This window comes from Anomaloglossus baeobatrachus, chromosome 10 (genome assembly GCF_048569485.1).
Source record: "Anomaloglossus baeobatrachus isolate aAnoBae1 chromosome 10, aAnoBae1.hap1, whole genome shotgun sequence".
Taxonomy (NCBI): domain Eukaryota; kingdom Metazoa; phylum Chordata; class Amphibia; order Anura; family Aromobatidae; genus Anomaloglossus; species Anomaloglossus baeobatrachus.
Window position 1 is genome coordinate 78,132,178 of NC_134362.1, and position 22,127 is coordinate 78,154,304.

At 46.0% G+C, this 22,127-nt stretch overlaps 1 protein-coding gene across 2 annotated transcripts in view; it reads right to left on the minus strand.

Moving 5' to 3' along the window:
• MRPL21 (mitochondrial ribosomal protein L21) overlaps positions 1–22,127 on the minus strand; it is a 78,171-nt gene that overhangs the window by 45,173 nt on the left and 10,871 nt on the right. For both annotated transcript variants that reach the window (XM_075325332.1, XM_075325331.1), the window contains exons 2-3: positions 5,301–5,361; positions 3,025–3,110 (exon numbers count right to left, since the gene is read on the minus strand). In XM_075325332.1, the coding sequence (XP_075181447.1) occupies positions 3,025–3,110; positions 5,301–5,361 (147 nt within the window). The remainder of the gene's footprint in view (positions 1–3,024; positions 3,111–5,300; positions 5,362–22,127) is intronic.

The following is a 22,127-nucleotide window of genomic DNA, read 5'->3' on the forward strand; positions in this document are numbered from 1 at the left end:
TTTAAGAGGTCGTCCAGTCTAAAGGCCCCGTCACACTAAGCAACATCGCTAGCAACATCGCTGCTAACGAACAACTTTTGTGACGTTGCTAGCGATGTTGCTGTGTGTGACATCCAGCAACAACCCGGCCCCTGCTGTGAGGTCGTTTGTTGTTGCTGAATGTCCTGGGCCATTTTTTAGTTGTTGCTGTCCCGCTGTGAAGCACAGATCGCTGTGTGTGACAGCGAGACAGCAACAACTAAATGTGCAGGCAGCAGGAGCCGGCTTCTGCAGAGGCTGGTTACCAATGTAAACATCGGGTAACCAAGAAGCCCTGTCCTTGGTTACCCAATATTTACCTTTGTTACCAGCCTCCGCCGCTCTCACTGCCTGTGCTGCCGACTCCTGCTCTGTGCACATGTAGCTAGCTGCAGGACACATCGGGTTAATTAACCTGATGTGTGCTGCAAGTAGGAGAGCAGGGAGCCAGCGCTAAGCATTGTGCGCTGCTCCCTGCTCTGTGCACATTTAGCTGCAGCATACATCGGGTAATTAACCCGATGTGTGCTGTAACTAGGAGAGCAGGGAGCCAGCGCTAAGCATTGTGCGCTGCTCCCTGCTCTCTGCACGTGTAGCTCCGTGCGGTGGTAACCAAGGTAAATATCGGTTTGGTTACCGATATTTACCTTAGTTACCAAGCGCAGCATCTTCCACGCGGCGCTGGGGGCTGGTCACTGGTTGCTGGTGAGCTCACCAGCAACTCGTGTAGCCACGCTCCAGCGATCCCTGCCAGGTCAGGTTGCTGGTGGGATCGCTGGAGCATCGCAGTGTGACAGCTCACCAGCAACCTCCTAGCAACTTACCAGCGATCCCTATCGTTGTTGGGATCGCTGGTAAGTTGCTTAGTGTGACGGTACCTTAAATCTACAAGTCTGTAGTCACTATGTCACTTTATGTGACTGCAGACTTGTGAATCCTCACATCACCCACACTGTGCGCGGAGTGGATATCCTGGTGTCAGACGGGGGATCAGTGGTCATGTGGCCGAAAATATGTGATATGCAGACTTCCAGCCAGAATCCGACTAGAGGAGAGAGTCCTTGCCTAATACACTTGCATTCAGTAAGACATGTCCATCTAGTCGGAATACGTCTGTGAATCTGAATATCACATACTCGTGACCACATGACCATCGCAGTCACATAGGGTCTGCAGACTTGTGGATTTAGACTGAACAACCCCTATAAGAAAATACATTTTATTCAGCTCTGCAGCCAGTATTCCATGATGTGACCAGTTTAACATGCTCAAACTGGTGAAAGGCCCTCTTTAAAATAGGAGAACAGGCCACATTGACTTAAAAAGGAGCCAGACAAGGGGGTGATCCATGTAACACAATCTCCTAACACCAGGACTCAAGCTGTCCCAGGTCATGTTTTATGGATTTTCAATAGGGAAAATACCTGGAGTTATGGAAAATCTGTGCCATTCAGCTGTCTACAGTCAAAATGACCACTCGGGGGTGAATAGGGTGGCTATGATGATAGTTTGGCTGGGCGTTTTCTTTTTTTATATGCATCTTATTTTTTATTTTTTTTTTTGCTTATGTGCATATGCCAGCTCTGCCATCCCGGATAACAGGACAATCAAGTGAATATTAGTTTTCACAATAACAATGCTGCTGCAGCGTCTCCATTCCCTACATAGCACTTCTGCAGAATCCGTCCTGTTGTGAATACGTTTTCCAGTTTGGGGCTCCCTCTTGTGGTCAGTGCTGGCGATGCAGTTGATGTGTGGAGCGAAAGCTACACACCTGTGGAGGACTGGCAATCACGGTCAGATTGGGCTATTTAAATGAGTAGCTTTCTCTTGTTACTTGCCGGTGGTCAATTGCTCCTGTGTGTTAAGGACTTTCTGTAACCACCTCTGCTCACTTGCAGAACTCCTCTCAGATAAGTGGTCTTTGTACCTCTGCTGTTTGTTTTCCACTTTCTTGTTGCTTTCTCTGCTTTGATACTAATGCATGGTTCCTATTTTGTTTGGGTGGAGTTCGTGGTGGAATGGGATCATTCCCTGCTGGGAGTGTCTGTATACTTAGCTCCATGATTCTGCATGGTACTGTGTTTGTCATGCTTGGTATTAATTCAGTCCCTCATCTGTATTTGTGTTTTTGAATCCCTGTAACATCAGAGTACTGATACAGTGGGGGAGATGTTCTGTGACCTCAGGATTTTTCCATATCAGTAGTGCTGGTATATATTAGGGTTTTTACGGCTGCAGACAGTTGCTCTTTCCTATAAAGACAGTTTGGGCCTCACCTTTGCTGAATCTGTCTTTTCTGGCTTTGTATTGCATTTTTCTATATCACCGTAGCCTTTACATGTGGGGGGCTATCTATCTTTGGGGACAACTCCGAGGCAGATTAGCTTTCTTATATTTCTATCTGTGAGATTATTTAGTTCTCCGGCTTTGTCGAGGCGTCCAGGTCATCGTAGGCTTGTCCCACGGCTACTGTTTGTTGTGTGTCAGGATTAGGTCTGCAGTCCGTTAAGTTTCCAGCCACTCTGTTTTTTGATCCTCCTCGGTCCCTGAATCATAACACTGTCCAAAACATACATAATAGACGTAAAATTTATCCTGCAAGCTAAACCCTAACAAGGTGTTTTTTTTCAAAGGCCCTCGGGGCAGTGTGAATTTATTTTTTTCGCATTAAATATATGTGTGCAAAATTTTAGAGCCATATTTCTGCAGATTCATCTCATGACAGAACTTTCTAAAGATCGTGGCATGTTACAAAAGAGAACCAATCACATACTGCCAATAACCTCTACTGCAAATCCGCCCTGAGTGCAGGATCAGAAAAACTAATCTCCGATTCTTATAAAGAAGTTATTATCTGTATCCATGATGTGTGAGCGGGTAACATGACGTCTGTAATGGACAGAAGTTGGTTCTAGCTGTAGTAATATCTCAAAAAAAATTAGGACACGAACAATTCTGCTGCAATGAAAGCAATGATTTGCTATGGATGCACCTGAAGCTCACCTCTGTGTTCTTCGGTTTCTTTAATGGGATCTGGTAGGTTGATCTTGGGCCAAGGTGGTTCAGATAAGGAAGTCTTTGGGATGTAGCTGAAAATGATTGCGTTACATTAGCCCAAATACTGCACAAGTATAACCATAAAAATATTACAACGCTGTGTACAAAACTAAAATGGTAAGAAGTCAGAATTCCCATCCACATGTCCTCAGAGATTCCAGGTTCAGCACCAGACCTCACAATATCATAGCAAAACGGACCCAGGTGGTGCTCAGTATCTATAAATAACCAGGATAAGTAAGGTGTATAGCAAAGAAATAAAATCCTGAAAAAACATAGGCACTCACCGGATAACTTTCATATTGACTTTATTCCATAATAAATTATTTTATGATTATCAACAGTCAGCCTAAGAGCTCCTTCTCACAGAGTCTGCATTGGGCCCTTTTGTGTCCCATGTGATGCTTCTACAGGTCCCACCATTATTACTTCTATCTCTTCAGGTATAGTATCCTACATCATTTCAGAAGGTATATATCAAAATAGATTTTGAATATTTTGACATTGCCTGTAGCAGATGGGTAATCGTGAGGGTACTTGGCATTTAGGGGATTATCGTTAGAGGTGAAGAATATTTATGATGGCCACTACTGTTGGTACCTTGTGGAGCAAGTTAATCGTTTTTTAGCCCTCGTCTTTTGGATTCTTGTGCTCTCCCATAAAGAATTATCTCCCATAAAAAAAATACTGGTATTTGGTATATATTGCAGGTCTTCCTGTGGTTTTACAAGCCACCTTTCTTTCTATGGGTATGTAGCAATTGGAGCTGATGATCTCTTTAAGGTGGTGTCACATACAGCGACGACGACAACGACATCGCTGCTAAGTCGCCATTTTCTGCGACGTAGCAACGACCTCAACAGTGACGTCGCTGTGTGTGACACATAACGATCAGACCCCTGCTGCAAGATCGCTGCTCGCTCTTGAATATTGCAGGTCATTTTTTGATCGCTGCTATCCCGCTGCGCCACATGCATCCTTGTGTTTGACACCGCAGCAGCGACGGTCGCGACGACAATGAGAGGCAGTGACGTAGGACTGAAGGCAGGACAAGGGTGTGTTTTTGCGGTGTATTTTACAAAGCCCCCACGACTCCGATTGGTGGTCACAACAGCGTTCCGATTCGGTAACTTGCCGAAGGCGTTACAGTGATTTCATTCTTTAAGTTCCATTCTTTGTTCCACGTAGTAGAGTCTCTGTCTGGTGTCGCTAGTGTGTCGTTCTTTGTGTCTTCCTTTGTTTGGCTCGGTCACCCAATCAGGCGCCGCTGTAGTGATCACCAATCGGAACAGAGGGGCGTGAAAAAGGCAACGCAAAGGCGCTGTAGCGATCACCAATCGGAACAGAGGGGCGTGAAAAGAGGCAACGCAAAACATGTCTAGGGGTAAACACCACGCCTCTATCAAAGTCTGAGTCGTCGCACAGCGACGCATGTGACACGTCCCAACAACTGTTGAGGTCGCTATGATCGCTGCTCCGTCGCTGCTTAAAATTAAATGTTTGACAGCTAACTAGCGATCATGTAAGGTCGCTGTTACGTCACAGGAAATGGTGACGTAACAGCGACGTCGTTGTTGTGTGTGAACCCAGCTTTAGAGTTGACAGGCCATTCTTTGAGTGGGGATATGCCATAAACATTCTAGGTAAAAATATCCCTTTAAGTTGTAGAACTGGTGGAGGAAGGTTGAACTAGATGGACCTAGGTCTTTTTTCAACCTTAGTAACTATGTAAGGTTGGAGGTCTCACTTGTTGTCCACTACTTCTACATTGATTACCTATCCTAACGATAGGCCAATGTAAAAGTAGAGGACAACCCCTTTAAACTGCCATATGATCCCAGCCATTTCAAGAAGTACTATAGATCATAATGGGGAAAGGCAGAAGCAAGGTTTCTGGGGGTGCAACTGCGGCTAAATACCAATGCAGTAATAATTTACTATGGTGGCATTAGTAACAAATGGTAAAACGTGGTACCCCAGTGAAATGTGGGTCCCCCCACATATGAATCTCATCTGATCTGAATAGTGGCTATGTATGGCAGCATCATTTACAAAAACCCAGAGGTTTCAGGAGACAACGCCTTTAAGAAGAGCGATGGAAATCATTCTCCAAGTGATTTCGCCAGACACATTACCATATTAATAAGACTGAAGTCGTTCTTCGAGTAGCAGATATTGTTAATTCCGAGAAAACTATTGAAAGATGAAGAGATGACATTTACCTAGGCTGCAGGGACGAACTCTGGGAGCTCATACACCGGAGGGACGGCCGGAGCAATGACACTGAAAGGGAGAAGATGGGATTTAATTAAAACAAGAAGCATCATGGGACAATAAAAGACTGGAACATTATAGCTGCTCATAGATTTCACATTTTCGGACCAAGACTCAATTTGTCAACATATGTCTCTCAATCCCCCATACATAACCACGATTGTCTGACTGTGATTTGTGTTTAGCTCGTCTCTTTTCAGAACAAAAAGGATCAGCCATATTGAAATCCAACAGCCTGATCATTCATCTCTCAAACCACCTCCATGGGGTGATGAGAGTGATGGCAGATCCATACACATTAAAATCGCTGGCAGATCCCGCAGGAAAACCAGATTTGGTTGAGGTTAATAGATTTGATCTTAAATAGTAACTACTAAACATGAGTTAATGCATTTGCAGGACCCTGGTAAAGCAGCCACATCAGTATTATGTGGGCATTGAATTGCTTCCTTTCCACCAACATGCCAGACGCTTTTTCTGATTTGTAGGCCCAACGGACTTCATTACTGTGGCATGACACATGTATGATGTTGTGCCTACTAAATTAGAAAAAGCACTGGGAATGCTGGCAGGTAGGAGGCGCTTCACCAGCAAATTGATTAACTCCTCTCTAGTAAATGCACTTGATGTATGCACAAATTATATATTATATATTTTATCATCTGTGACCTCAGGAGTTTTCCATATCAGTAGTGCTGGTATATATTAGGGTTTTTATGGCTGCAGACAGTTGCTCTTTCCTATAAAGACAGTTTGGGCCTCACCTTTGCTGAATCTGTCTTTTCTGGCTTTGTATTACACTTTTCTATATCACTGTAGCCTTTACATGTGGGGGGGCTATCTATCTATCTTTGGGGACAACTCTGAGGCAGATTAGCTTTCTTACATTTCTATCTGTGAGATTTAGTTCTCCGGCTTTTTCGAGGCGTCCAGGTCATCGTAGGATTGTTACTAAATATAAATTTTATATATATATAATTGAAGAAAAAAAAAAACTCAGTGGAAAGAAGCGTTTTAATCTAAGATACAGTACCTTGCAAAAGTATTCGTCCCCTTTGAATTTTTCAACCTTTTCCCATATTTCAGGCTTCAAACAAAGATAATGTTAATTTTATGGTGAAGAATTAACAAGTGGGACACAATTGTGAAGTTGAGAAGAAAAAACTGTGGAGAGAAAGCGCAAAATAGGGTCTTACCCTAATATGTACGGGGTGGAGGGGGGGAGTGAAACTACTCACCAATTGTAGTTGTGAGAGTCACAACAACTGTAATCGCATGTAGAATTGATCAAAGGCTGCAGCCACCCAGAAACGGCAGATAACAGGGAGAAGTGGAGAGGGGCATTCAAATGCCGCGCCAAAAGATCACTATTCAGATGATCAGATTAATGTATCTTTATTTTCATCCAGGTCTACGCGTTTCAAGAGCTTCTGCCCCCTTCCTCAGGACAGTCAAGTACAAAGACAAACATCAAATCTCAATTGTGAAGTTGAATGAAATGTATTGCTTATTTTAAACTTTTTTAAAAAGTAAATAACTGAAAATTGGGGCGTGCAATATTATTCGTCCCCTTTAAGTTAATAGTTTGTAGCGCCTCCTTTTGCTGCGATTACAGCACAAGTCACTTGTGGTATGTGTCTATCAGTTTTGCACATCGAGAGACTGAAATTCTTGCCCATTCTTCCTTTGCAAACAGCTGGAGCTGAGCGAGGTTGGATGGAGAGTGTTTGTGAACAGCTCTTTCCACAGATTCTTGATTGGATTCAGGTCTGGACTTTGACTTGGCCATTCTAACACCTGGATACATTTATTTGTGAACCATTCAATTGTAGATTTTGCTTTATGTTTGGGATCTTTGTCTTGTTGGAAGACAAATCTCCGTCCCAGTCTCAGGTCTTTTGCAGACTCCAACAGGTTTTCTTCAAGAATGGTCTTGTATTTGGCTCCATCCATCTTCCCATCAATTTTAACCATCTTCCCTGTCCCTGCTGAAGAAAAACAGGCCCAAACCATGATGCTGCCACCACTATGTTTGACAGTGGGGATGGTGTGTTCAGAGTGATAAGCTGTGTTGCTTTTACACCAAACATATCCTTGGCATTGTGCCCAAAAACATCGATTTTGGTTTGATCTGAGCAGAGCCCCTTCTTCCACATGTTTGGTGTGTCTCCCAGGTGGCTTGTGGCAAACTTTAAACAACACTTTTTATGGATATCTTTGAGAAATGGCTTTCTCCAAATAATATTGCACGCCCCACTTTTCAGTTATTTATTTTTTACAAAAGTTTAAAATAAGCAATCAATTTCGTTCAACTTCACAATTGTGTCCCACTTGTTCACCGTTTTATCTTTATGTTTAAAGCCTGAAATGTGGCAAAGGTTGAAAAATTCAAGGGGGCTGAATACTTTCGCAAGGCACTGTATATTACACTTATCAATCACTTTTTGTCTCCTGCACGGATCATTGACTTTTAAAAACTGCTCAAAGCTGTCTACAAATCTGTCTGCAGTGACGGGAGAGACCGAGGGAGAGACCGAGGGAGTATGTGGTGATGCTGCAAAGAATTAGAAGCAGAAAGGCACACCGAGAACTTGCTGAGGCTTTTAGTGTAGGGGCAAAACTGCTAAAAATACATGACAAGTCATTGCAACCAGACATCGTGGTATTCCTCATTTACACAAAACAAAATAACTGCAATGTCCAGTACATTTTCAGAAGAATTTAAATAAAAACAAAAAAAAAAAAAAATTGGCGTTACGAAAGGCGACAAAATTATTACCCGCTCCACCACTATCGTAATTGCAGCCCCAAAAAAACCCCACACTTATTGCTCTATAGGACTTGGAATATCCATTGTAATCTCTGGACAACCAGTTGATTTCAAGGGGTTACCATGTAATGGACTGTGGAGAACAGAGGAGTGTTATCAACTCAGCTTCACTTAATAAAGCTAAGATGTAATACCAGACACAGACAATGCACCAGAGTGGCGCTGTTTCTGGAAGCCATGGTTTGCTAGCCTAGCAATGGAGATAGGAGCACCATTGATTTTGGAAACACATGGATGGATGATTGAGATATGTGCAACCAGCTCCAGCAGCCTACAGTCAGTAAAGCTGGGTTCACACATAGCGACATCGCTGTTAAGTCACCATTTTCTGTGACGTAACAGCGACCTTGTAAGTCGCTGTTATGATCGCTGCTTAGCTGTCAAACACAGCAGACGCAGCAGCGATCATAACGACGTTGTGCTACATGTGCAGAGAGCAGGGAGCCGCGCACACTGCTTAGCGCTGGCTCCCTGCTCTCCTAGCTACAGTACACATGGGGTTAATTACCCGATGTGTACTGCAGCTACATGTGCAGAGAGCAGGAGCCACGCACACTGCTTAGCGCTGGTTCCCTGCACTCCTTGCTACATTACACATCGGGTTAATTACCCGATGTGTACTGCAGCTACATGTGCACAGAGCAGGAGCCGGCACTGGCAGCGAGGGCGGACGCTGATAACGAAGGTAAATATCGGGTAACCAGGGAAAGGTCTTCCCTTGGTTACCCGATGTTTACCCTGGTTACAGCTTACCGCAGCTGCCAGACGCCGGCTTCTGCTCCCTGCTCGCTTCATTTCGTCGCTCTCTCGCTGTCACACACAGCGATGTGTGCGTCACAGCGGGAGAGTGACGACCAAAAAATGAAGCTGGACATTCAGCAATGACCGGTGACCTCACAGCAGGGGCCAGGTCGTTGCTGGATGTCACACACAGTGACAGCGACAGGATGTCGCTGCAACGTCACAGAAAATGATGACGTAGCAGCGACGTTGTTGTCGCTGTGTGTGACACCACCTTAAGGCCCTGTCACACTAAGCAACATCGCTAGCAACATCGCTGCTAACGAACAACTTTTGTGACGTTGCTAGCGATGTTGCTGTGTGTGACATCCAGCAACAACCTGGCTCCTGCTGTGAGGTCGTTGGTTGTTGCTGAATGTCCTGGGCCATTTTTTAGTTGTTGCTGTCCTGCTGTGAAGCACAGATCGCTGTGTGTGACAGCGAGACAGCAACAACTAAATGTGCAGGCAGCAGGAGCCGGCTTCTGCGGAGGCTGGTAACCACAGTAAACATCGGGTAACCAAGGAGCCCTGTCCTTGGTTACCCGATATTTACCTTCGTTACCAGCCTCCGCCGCTCTCACTGTCAGTGCCGGCTCCTGCTCCTTGCACGTGTAGCAGAGTACACATCGGGTAATTAACCCGATGTGTGCTGTAACTAGGAGAGCAAGGAGCCAGCGCTAAGCATTGTGCGCTGCTCCCTGTTCTCTGCACGTGTAGCTCCGTGCGCTGGTAACCAAGGTAAATATCGGGTTGGTTACCCGATATTTACCTTAGTTACCAAGCGCAGCATCTTCCACGCGGCGCTGGGGGCTGGTCACTGGTTGCTGGTGAGCTCACCAGCAACTCGTGTAGCGACGCTCCAGCGATCCCTGCCAGGTCAGGTTGCTGGTGGGATCGCTGGAGCGTCGCAGTGTGACATCTCACCAGCAACCTCCTAGCAACTTACCAGCGATCCCTATCGTTGTTGGGATCGCTGGTAAGTTGTTTAGTGTGACTGGACCTCTAATAAGAAAGCAGCCATTCCAGAATTTATATTAGAAACTGATGGTCGCCATGATAATATAATGGATTACTTCAGAAGGAAACAGTGGGATTTGGAGAGGTTCATGGACGGGTCACTCAGGATCCAAGAATAGCAATAGATAAGAAGTCAGTATACAGTCAGTGTGGAGCTTCTTATCGGAACATTACTCACATTCTGAGCCAGAAACTACTGCTCAGGCAGGGACAAAGGGAGATATTTCCTGGTAAAAAACAAAACGTTGGAAGCCGTACAGACGGGGACATTACATGTAGAGTTGTAGACGCTCTTCATGACACAATATCTAGCCCTTCATTCTATCCAATACACAGGACATCAGGACAGACTCCAGGCATATAAGGGTCAAAAAAGAAAAGTTAAAATGAAATGACGCCTGATCCAAAGTGTACACCGAATGTAATCAGTGGTGAATTACAAGGGGCCCCTGTATCACAATCACGGGATCTCACAAAGGGTCTCTTACCATCCTGGATGGAGGACTCTACAAACAAGTCATGAAGGTGGTAAATGATAAAGCCGAATGTATATTACACGGTGATCGGAGGATCTCCTTTCAAGCACTCTTAAAAAATGTTACATGAAGGTTTGTCACTAAGGAATCCTAATGCAATCCAAAAGCATAAACCCTAACCTTGTTCAGGCGCTAACTAAACAACATAAAAACTGGCTAAACAGCCCCGGCTGGGCTAGTCCCGGTCCAATCACACAGAAATGGCTACTGTCTACAGAAACTAGGAGTACACAGTCACTGCAGGCTCCTCTCAGGGGTGTATTTTCTCCCTCCCCAGGCTGAGAGGTTGAGGTGAACACCTAGCCGCATTATACCCACGGCTAGCCAGGTTATACCGATGGCTAGCCAGGTTATAGCCACAGCTAGCCAGGTTATAGCCAGGGCCACCCACAGCTAGCCATGTTAGACCCACAGCTAGCCACGTTAGACCCACAGCTAGCCACGTTAGACCCACAGCTAGCCACGTTAGACCCACAGCTAGCCACGTTAGACCCACAGCTAGCCACGTTAGACCCACAGCTAGCCACGTTAGACCCACAGCTAGCCACGTGCAGTTCAGCAGAACCTGTAGTGCTGGGACATAACCCCATCCTACCCGGCTTTCCTAAGTGTACAGCAAGACATGGGTAGAAACATAGACCCTTTCAATAACGTCTTCAAGCAGTACACTACATTCTCAGCCCCCCCCCCCCATCTTGCAAAAGCCTATGGAGTTGGGCTTATAGTTCATTAGACAATGAGTACAACCCCTGGCAAAAAATTATGACCTCCCCTGGCTCTGGAGGATGTTCATTCAGTTGTTTACTTTTGTTTATAAAAAGCAGATCACAGACATGGCACAAAACTAAAGTCATTTCAAATGTCAACTTTCTGGCTTTAAGAAACACTAAAAAAAAAAAAATACGTAATTACTTACCGGTAATGTGTTTTTTCCGAACCCATGACGGCACCACGAGAGGATCCGCCCATCAAGGACAGGAAACCTTCAGGTTAAAAAGTGGCGGTCCTCTCACCGCCTCAGTTTGATTACAGAGCATGAGAGGACCTCCGAAAAAAACAACAGGTTAGTATAAGGCCACCACCAGAAAAATTGTGGAAGGAAGAAAGAAAGGAAGGTGAACCAACCAACAATCCCCAGTGCAGTGTGCGAATATAAGGGTGCAGTCATGGGTTTGGAAAAAACACATTACCGGTAAGTAATTACGCATTTTTTCCCTCACCCTATGACGGCACCACGAGAGAATTACAGCGAAAGGAAAATTTAGGGAGGGACCACAGCCTGTAGAACACGCCTCCCAAAAGGTGAGGTCGGAGAAGGAAAGATCCAACCTATAATGCTTATAAAAGGTCGAGGGTGACGACCACGTAGCAGCTTTACAGATTTGAGCAATGGAAACATCCGCCCGTTCCGCCCAAGAAGATGCTACAGCCCGTGTGGAATGTGCCTTCAGACCCACCGGAACGTCAGCACCCCTAGTCTTGTAAGCTAATGCAATGGCATCCCTAATCCACCTGGCCAGCGTGGACTTGGAACTCTTAACCCCCTTTTGAGGCCCCTGGAAAGAGACAAATAGAGACTTGTCCTTCCTCCAGGAACTGGTGACAAGAAGATACTGGATGAGACAACGACGTACATCCAGACAATGTCAACGCCTTTCCTCCGCACGCGTCGGGTTAGTGCAAAAGGACGGCAACACAATCTCCTGGGACGTATGAAACCGAGAAACCACCTTGGGGAGGTACGCAGGGTCAGGGCACAACACTACCCTATCGTCCAGTATTTGAGTGTAAGGAGGATCAATAGAAAGTGCCTGAATGTCGCTAATACTACGGGCCGAGGTCAGGGCTATCAGGAGGACCGTCTTAAGGGAAAGACATTTAACAGAGATGGAGTCAGTGGGCTCGAACGGAGGATCCGTCAGGGCCGCCAAAACCAGGTTAAGGTCCCAAGGGGGAGGGAGACTACCCGTTTAGGACGCTGGCAGGAACTAGCCCTGATAAACCGAGCCACCCAAGGGTTCCCCGCAACATCATAATTGTAGAGTGCTGCTAACGAGGAGATTTGGACCTTGAGTGTGCTAACCGCCAACCCCTTGTCCAACCCACACTGCAGGAATTCCAGGATGGGACCCATGGGAACCTCCCCGGTCACACTAGCACCTGAGGAAGATAAGAACCTTCCCCAAGTCCTACAGTAGCTCTTGATTGTCACCGGTTTTCTACAACCTAACAGCGTGGAAACTAAATTGGGGGAAAACCTCTTACTGATCAGTAATGCCCTCTCAAATTCCATTCCGTCAGGTGCAATTTGACTGTCGGAGGATGGCACACTGGTCCCTGGGACAGGAGATTCGGAAGTTCCGGGAGGACCCACGGGTCGGTCAGGGCATCTGAACCAGCAAAAAAAAAAAAAAAACATGGTCGCTTTGGCCAGAAGGGAGCAATCAAGCACTCTGGCCCTGTCGTCCCTGACTTTTTTTTCAGGACCGAGGGGAGAAGGACCAGCGGGGGGAACGCATATGCTAGGGGAAAGTCCCACAGAATTGACAGGGCGTCCACTGCATACGGAAGCTCCTTAGGATTCAGAGAGCAGAACTGAGGAACCTTCCTGTTCTGCTTGGTGGAAAAAAGGTTGATGACCGGAACCCCCCCACCTGGCCGTGATGAGGTTGAAGACTGACGGGTCGAGTGCCCACTCCCCCTGGCGCAGGCGAGTGCGGCTCAGAAAATCCGCCGCAGGGTTGTCTTTCCCCCTGATGTGAACGGCAGTGAGGGACAGAAGGCGAGTTTCTGCTAGTAACAGAATCCTGTCGGCTATCATCATAAGGGACCTGGACCGTATGCCCCCCTGATGGTTCAGATAAGCTACAGTCACCCGATTGTCCGACAACACCCGGGTATGGTGACCGGTCAGTGACGGGAGAAAGCCAGTCAGGGCCCGTTCCACGGCCAGCAGCTCTCTGATATTGGAGGAGGAAGCTGCCTCCCTGGGCGACCAGAGACCTTGAATCGGACGGTCCAGCAGGTGAGTCCCCCAGCCGGACACACTGGCATCCGTGGTCACAATTCAAGACACCGAGACAGACCATGGGACTCCCCTTGTGAGGTTCGCAGGAACCAGCCACCAGTGAAGGGAGGTGACGGAGCGGGAGCACAGAGTAATCCGATTGTTCAACCTGTCCCCCAGAAACGACTGATGTTCCAAAATGTCCCACTGGAGGGCTCTGGTATGTCCTTGAGCCCATAAAACCATGGGGAGAGTGGAGGTCAGGGAGCCCAGAAGAGACATAGCCCGTCGCAGGGACATGTGCGGAACCGCCTGCTGCACCAGAGCGCGAATCTTCCCCACTTTGGCAGGTGGGAGACGACATTCCTGTAGGAGAGAGTCCAAAGTAAGTCCCAAAAAAACTTGCACCGTGGCTGGAAGCAACCTTGATTTCTCCCTGTTCAAAATACAGCCTAGACCTTCCAGCTTTGAGCAGTCTGAAGGACAGCAGCACAATGGTTCGCCGAATCCCCCACCACAAGGAAGTCGTCGAGATACGGGATAATGAGAATTCTGTCTTCCCGCAGGTGGGCAGTGATTTCCAGGACGAGCTTCGTGAAGATTCGGGGCGCAATTGCCAGGCCAAACGGTAAGGCCCTGAACTGCAGATGACGCACCGACCCGTCGACCATCACTGTCACCCTGAGATATTTCTGGAAGGGAGGAGCGATGGGGACATAATAATACGCGTCCTTCAGATCCAGGACAGCCATATGACAACCAGGGTAGAGAGACTTGATCGTGGACTTCATCGATTCCATTTTGAAGGACAAGATGTGCAGGTAGCTGTTCAGACCTTTGAGGTTTATGATGACCCGAAAGGAGCCGTCCGGTTTCCCGACCAGAAAAAGAGGGGCGTAAAACCCCTTTCCCCTTTCTGCCAATGGGACGTCTGTCAGGACCGCCCGGCGTAATAGGGTCTTCACTTCCCCCTCCAAGGCATGTTGTTCGCTCGGGAACGTCTTTGGGGATGTCAGGAGAAAGCGCCTGGGAGGAATACTCCCAAGATGGCGGCGGCATGCAGCACATGCGGCCGCGAGCAGCCCCACCGCCCTGGAAGGACCTGCAGGCTGCTGCACTTACCTGAAGCCTGACGCACTGCACCCGCTCATGGACGCACCCCCCGGGTGGCCGCCATGGCGCCTCCAGGAACCCGAACGGAGCAAGGCAGGACCCGTGCCGCCGCCAGAACCGCCCGTCGGGACCGGGTAAGGCTTGCTTGTAGATTCACGGCCCTCAAGGGCCGCATCCTGAGGTATCCGTCCAGGACAGGAAACAAAACTGAGGCGGCGAGAGGACCGCCCCTTTTTAACCTGAAGGTTTCCTGTCCTTGATGGGCGGATCCTCTCGTGGTGCCGTCATAGGGTGAGGGAAAAAAAATCATGAAAACATAATGTGCTAGCCAGTAAAGGTTACTTTTCAAGACCAAACAGGGGGAAAAATTATGGAGTCATGAAAAACAAACAAAAAAAACACTAAGGCCATGTGCGCACTGGGAAATGGAATTTTCTTGAGAAAATTCCGCATGCTCTCAAAGATTACCGCACCCGCGGTAAAAAACCGCGGGAAACCGCACCCGAAAACCGCATGCGGTTTGCCGCGGTATTATTCGCGGTATTGCCGCGGTTTTGCCGCGTGCGGGTTGGGATGTGCTTTATTGCATTCAATGCAATAAAGCACATTGAGAAAAAAAAAAAAAAGTCATTTAACTCTGAGATAGTAGATAGATAGATAGATAGACAGACAGACAGAGGGATAGATAGAGGACAGATCACTGCATTTCCCACGGTCGGCAGTGAGTTCACATTACCGGCCGTGGGAAATGACCGGTAATTACCTCTGCTGTCTGCTGCATTCATTCAGCGCTGTGTCTGTGACACATCGCGGCTGGATGTCAGCAGCGCAGGACCTGTGGATTATGCCGGAGCTGTGTGGATTACGCCGGAGCTTTGGTGCGGGAGGGGTTAATAAAAGGGTTAACGAGGCTTGTTGGTTTTATTTAAAATAAAGGATTTTTCGGTGTCTGTGTTTTTTTCACTTTACTTACGGGTTGATCATGTCAGCTGTCACATAGACGCTGCCATGATCAAGCCTGGGGTTAATGGCGGTGATCCCCCACCATTAACCCCTTGTATTACCTTGCTGCCACTGCTACACGGCGGCAGGAAGAGCCGAGGACACTCCCGGTGCTGCCGCATAATGCATGCGACAGTGCCGGGGCAGCTGCGGCTGATATTCTCGGCTGCGGGAGGGGGAGTGAGGCGGGGGACATTACCCCTGCCCCTCTCCCTCCCCAGCCTGAGAATACCGGGCCGCCGCTGTGTGCTTACCTCGGCTGGACGGTAAATATGCAGCGGAGCCCACGTTCTTTGTTTTCTATATTTCCGTTTTCTTTCTATGTGTGTTCTGTGTGTATGTGTTCTATGTCTGTGATGTGTGTGTCTGTGATGTGTGTGTGTGTTTACTCTCTGTACGGCTTCCTCTTCCTGTAATGACATCACTTCCCTGCAAAACCGCAGACAGGCGATGTACATTACCGGAGGTAAACCGCAAAATACCGCAGGGAATAACGCAGGAAAACGCAGTGAACCGCACAGAATTTGCTACCTGCGTTATTCCCTGCGGGATTTCATGATTACATTGGAGTCAATGGAGTGAAATCCCGCAGCGATGTGCGGAAAAGAAGTGACATGCACTTGTTTTTGCTGCGGGATTCCCGCAGCAAAACATGCAGCTGTCAAATTCCGCCCAGTGCGCACAGGATTTTTTTTCTCCATAGGATTTGCTGGTGATTCACTGCAGAGATGTTATGAACATTTTCTGCAGCGAAACATGCAGCAAATCAGCGAAAAATCCGCGGCAAAATCCGGTAAGTGCGCACATAGCCTTATACATGACTAGTATTTTGCTGCACCACCTCTGGCTTTTATAATAGCTTGCAGTCTCTGAGGCATGGACTTGATGAATGACAAACATTACTCTTCATCAATCTGGCTCCAACTTTCTCTGATTGCGGTTGCCAGAAAAGCTTTGCAGGTTGGAGACTTGTCATGGACCATTTTCTTCAACTTCCACCAAAGATTTTCAATTGGATTGAGCTCCGGACTATTTGCACTGGCTTATGTGTCTTCTTTCAAGGAATGTTTTAACAGTTTTTGCTGTTTGCCAGGATGCGTTATATTTTTTTTTTTATCTTGAAAAAGGATTTTAAAATCCCCAAACATACTTTCAATTGATGAAATAAGAAGTGTTCAAAATTTTAATGTAAACTTGGGCATTTAATGAAGATGTAATGACGGCCATCTCCCTAGTGCCTTTACCTGACATGCAGCCCCATATCATCAATGACTGTGGAAATTTACATGTTCTCTTCAGGCAGTCATCTTTTTTTTATTGTTTAAGCTTTTCTGTATGTAAATTCCTTTAGGCAGTTTCTTACAGTTTAGTCACAGACATTGACTCCACTTTCCTCCCATGCGTTCCTCATTTGTTTTGTTGTGCATTTCCTTTTTTGGAGACATTGTTTGAAGTTTCCTGTCTTGACGCTTTGATGTCTTCCTTGGTCTACTATGTTTGCCTTTAAAAACCTTCCCATGTTGTTTGTATTTGGTCCAGATTTTAGACACACCTGACTGTGAACAACCAACATTTATGCAACATTGCATGATTTACCCTCTTTAAGGCCATGTGCGCACTTTGCGTTTTTCCTGCATTTTCGCAGTGTTTTGAACTGCAGCGTTTTAATGCAAAAATTATTTTCAAGCAAAGTCTATGGGAAATAGGGCTTTCACAATGCTTTTTAAAAACGCAGCGTTTTGGTTGCTGAAAATTTGTCAAAAACTCAGCGTTCAAAGAAGCAGCATGTCAATTGTTTTTGCCATTTTGGCAGCGTTTTGCTAACATTAGAGTCAATGAGAAGTTTCTAAATGCATCCTAAATCAAAATCCTAGCGTTTTACATGCTTTTTTGATGCAGAATGCATGCTTTTTTGACATTATATTAAGGTCATGATATGTCCCTTTACACACACACATAGTCCGACAATTAAATTTATGAAAATCAATATTTTAATCTTATTTTATACATAAATATTAGCACACAGTTATCATTTTAATAAAATTAGCTATTTTGTGTATGATTTTAATCATGATACTTGTTATCATTTTTTCCCATTTTTTTCATAGTGTTTGAATGTTTAAACTTTACTTAGCAGTGTATTTGTCTTCAAAACGCATCTGACTTTATGCAATGAAAAAGCATGTAAAACGCGGTAAAAACACAAGCCTTTTTTGTAGCGTTTTTGTGGTCAAAACCAAATTTGACAAAGACAATTTCTGCCAGAGGATGCGTTTAGAACTGCAACTACCTTAACGCAAAGTGTGCACACAGCCTTAGGCTGCTTTCACACATCCGGTTTGAGCAGTGCGGCTCAATCCGGCTGTGAAACCTATGCAACGGATACGGCAAAAACACCGCATCCTTTGCATAAGTTTTTTACATGCGGCCCGTCCGTTTTTTGCCGCTTGCGGCAGGCTACTGAGCATGCGCAGTGGCAAAAACCGCATGCGGCGGCCGGATGCGGTTTTTGCTGCATCGCGCCGCATCCGGCGTCCATAGGCATGCATAGGAAAATGCGCCGCATCGTCCAGATGCGTTTTTTTTTTGCCGCACAAAAAAAGTGCCAGGCAACGTTCCATCCGGCCGCCGCATCGGCTAAATCTGCCGCATGCGGCAAAAACCGGAAGGAATGCAAGTCCATGCGGCATAATGCGGCACTAATGTTAGTCTATGCAAAAAAAACGCAACCGGCAGCAAAAAAAAAAAAAAAACGGTTGCGCTTTTAATGCAAAGTGCCGGATAGTGCCGTACAGGAAAAACCGGAGGTGTGAAAGCAGCCTTAGGGGTGCTTCACACATAGAGAGATCGCTACCGAAATCGCTGCTACGTCACGGTTTTTGTGACGCAGCAGTGACCTCATTAGCGATCTCGCTGTGTGTGACACTGAGCAGCGATCTGGCCCCTGCTGTGAGATCGCTGCTCGTTACACACAGCCCTGGTTCGTTTTTTTGGTCGTTGCTCTCCCACTGTGACGCACAGATCGCTGTGTGTGACAGCGAGAGAGCGACGAAATGAAGCGAGCAGAGAGCAGGAGCTGGCATCTGGCAGCTGCAGTAAGCTGTAACCAGGGTAAACATCGGGTAACCAATGTGGTTACCCGATATTTACCTTAGTTACCAGCCTCCGCTGCTCTCACGCTGCCAGTGCCGGCTCCTGCTCTCTGCACATGTAGCTGCAGTACACATCGGGTTAATTAACCCGATGTGTACTGTAGCTAGGAGAGCAGGAAGCCAGCGCTAAGCGGTGTGCGCTGCTCCCGGCACATGTAGCTGCAGTACACATCGTGTAATTAAGCAGTGTGCGCGGCTCCCTGCTCTCTGCACATGTAGCGACGTTATGATCGCTGCTGCGTCGCTGTGTTTGACAGCTAAGCAGCGATCATAACAGCGACTTACAAGGTCGCTGTTACGTCACAGAAAATGGTGACGTAACAGCGACGTCGTTGTCGCTGTCGCTATGTGTGAACCCAGCCTTAGAGTTTGATAATCCTCTCCTTTGTTGCAATTCACATCAGTCCATTTAGTGCAACAGCTCTCCAAGGTGTGATCACTGCTTTTTAGATGCAGATGTTAGTTTTGGGAATGAAAATTTACAGGGTGATTCCATAATTTTTTCCCCCCGTTTGGTCTTGAAAAGTAACTGTTACTGACTGCACATTATGTTTTCATGATTTCTTTTTAGTGTTTCTTAACCCCTTCACCCCCGGCCACTAAAACACCCTAATGACCGGGCCATTTTTTGCAATTCTGACCAGTGTCACTTTGACAGGTTATAACTCTGGAACGCTTCAACGGATCCTGGCGATTCTGACATTGTTTTTTCGTGACATATTGTACTTCATGTCAGTGGTAAATTTAGGCCGATATTTTTTGCGTTTATTTGTGAAAATTTAGGAAATTTGGCGAAAATTTTGAAAATTTCGCAAATTTCAAACTTTGAAAATTTATGCCCATAAATCTGAGAGATATGTCACACAAAATAGTTACTAAATAACATTTCCCACATGTCTACTTTACATCAGCGCAATTTTCGAAACAAATTTTTTTTCCGTTAGGAAGTTAGAAGGGGTCAAAGGTCATCAGCAAATTCTCATTTTTCCAACAAAATTTACAAAATAATTTTTTTAGGGACCACATCACATTTGAAGTGACTTTGAGAGGCCGAGGTGACAGAAAATACCCAAAAGTGACCCCATTCTAAAAACTACACCCCTCACACTGCTCAAAACCACATCCAATAAGATTATTAACCCTTTAGGTGCTTCACAGGAACCAAAGCAATGTGGAAGGAAAAAATGAAAATTTTACTTTTTAACACAAAAATGTTACTTTAGCCATAAAATTTTCATTTTTACAAGGGAGAAAAGAGAAAGTACACAATACAATTTATTGTGCATGTTCTCCTGAGTACGCTGATACCCCATATGTGGTAAAAATCAATTGTTTGGGCGCACGGCAGAGCTCGGAAGGGAAGGAGCGCCATTTGAATTTTTGAACGCAAAATTAGCTGCACTCATTAGCGGACGCCATGTCGGGTTTGAAGACCCCCTGAGGTGCCTAAACAATGGAGCTCCCCCATAAGTGACCCCATTTTGGAAACTAGAGGCCTCAAATAATTTTTCTAGATGTTTGGTGAGCACTTTGAACCCCTGGGGGCTTCACAAAAGTTTATAGCGTTGAGCCGTGAAAAGAAAAAAAAAATTTTTTACCACAAAACGGTTGCTTCAACTAGGTAGCTTTTTTTTTCACAAGGGTAACAGGAAAAAATGCACCATAAAATGTATTGTGCATTTTCTCCTGAGTACGCAGATACCTCATATGTGGTGGAAATCAAATGTTTGGACACACAGCAGTGCTCGGAAGGCAAGGAGCGCCATTTGAATTTTTGAGTGCAAAATTAGCTGCACCTGTTAGCGGACGCCATGTCGGGTTTGAAGACCCCCTGAGGTGCCTAAACAATGGAGCTCCCCCACAAGTGACCCCATTTTGGAAACTAGAGGCCTCAAATAATTTTTCTAGATGTTTGGTGAGCACTTTGAACCCCTGGGGGCTTCACAAAAGTTTATAGCGTTGAGCCGTGAAAAGAAAAAAAATTTTTTTTACCACAAAACGGTTGCTTCAACTAGGTAGCTTTTTTTTTCACAAGGGTAACAGGAAAAAATGCACCATAAAATGTATTGTGCATTTTCTCCTGAGTACGCAGATACCTCATATGTGGTGGAAATCAAATGTTTGGACACACAGCAGTGCTCGGAAGGCAAGGAGCGCCATTTGAATTTTTGAGTGCAAAATTAGCTGCACCTGTTAGCGGACGCCATGTCGGGTTTGAAGACCCCCTGAGGTGCCTAAACAATGGAGCTCCCCCACAAGTGACCCCATTTTGGAAACTAGAGGCCTCAAATAATTTTTCTAGATGTTTGGTGAGCACTTTGAACCCCTGGGGGCTTCACAAAAGTTTATAGCGTTGAGCCGTGAAAAGAAAAAAAATTTTTTTTACCACAAAACGGTTGCTTCAACTAGGTAGCTTTTTTTTTCACAAGGCTATCAGGAAAAAATGCACCATAAAATGTATTGTGCATTTTCTCCTGAGTACGCAGATACCTCATATGTGGTGGAAAGTAATTGTTTGGGCGCATGGCGGGGCTCAGAAGAGAAGGAGCGCCATTTGACAGCAAAATTGGTTGGAATCATTAGCGGACACCATGTCACGTTTGGAGACCCCCTATGGTGCCTAAACAGTGGAGCTCCCCCACAAGTGACACCATTTTGGAAACTAGAGCCCTCAAATAATTTTTCTAGATGTTTGGTGAGCACTTTGAACACCTGGGGGCTTCACAGAAGTTTATAGCGTTGAGCCGTGAAAAGAAAAAAAAAAATTTTTACCACAAAACGGTTGCTTCAACTAGGTAGCTTTTTTTTTCACAAGGCTATCAGGAAAAAATGCACCATAAAATGTATTGTGCATTTTCTCCTGAGTACGCAGATACCTCATATGTGGTGGAAAGTAATTGTTTGGGCGCATGGCGGGGCTCAGAAGAGAAGGAGCGCCATTTGACAGCAAAATTGGTTGGAATCATTAGCGGACGCCATGTCACGTTTGGAGACCCCCTATGGTGCCTAAACAGTGGAGCTCCCCCACAAGTGACACCATTTTGGAAACTAGAGCCCTCAAATATTTTTTCTAGATGTTTGGTGAGCACTTTGAACACCTGGGGGCTTCACAGAAGTTTATAGCGTTGAGCCGTGAAAAGAATTTTTTTTTTTTTTTACCACAAAATGGTTGCTTCAACTAGGTAGCTTTTTTTTTCACAAGGGTAACAGGAAAAAATGCACCATAAAATGTATTGTGCATTTTCTCCTGAGTACGCAGATACCTCACATGTGGTGGAAAGTAATTGTTTGAGCGCATGGCGGGGCTCAGAAGAGAAGGAGCGCCATTTGACTTTT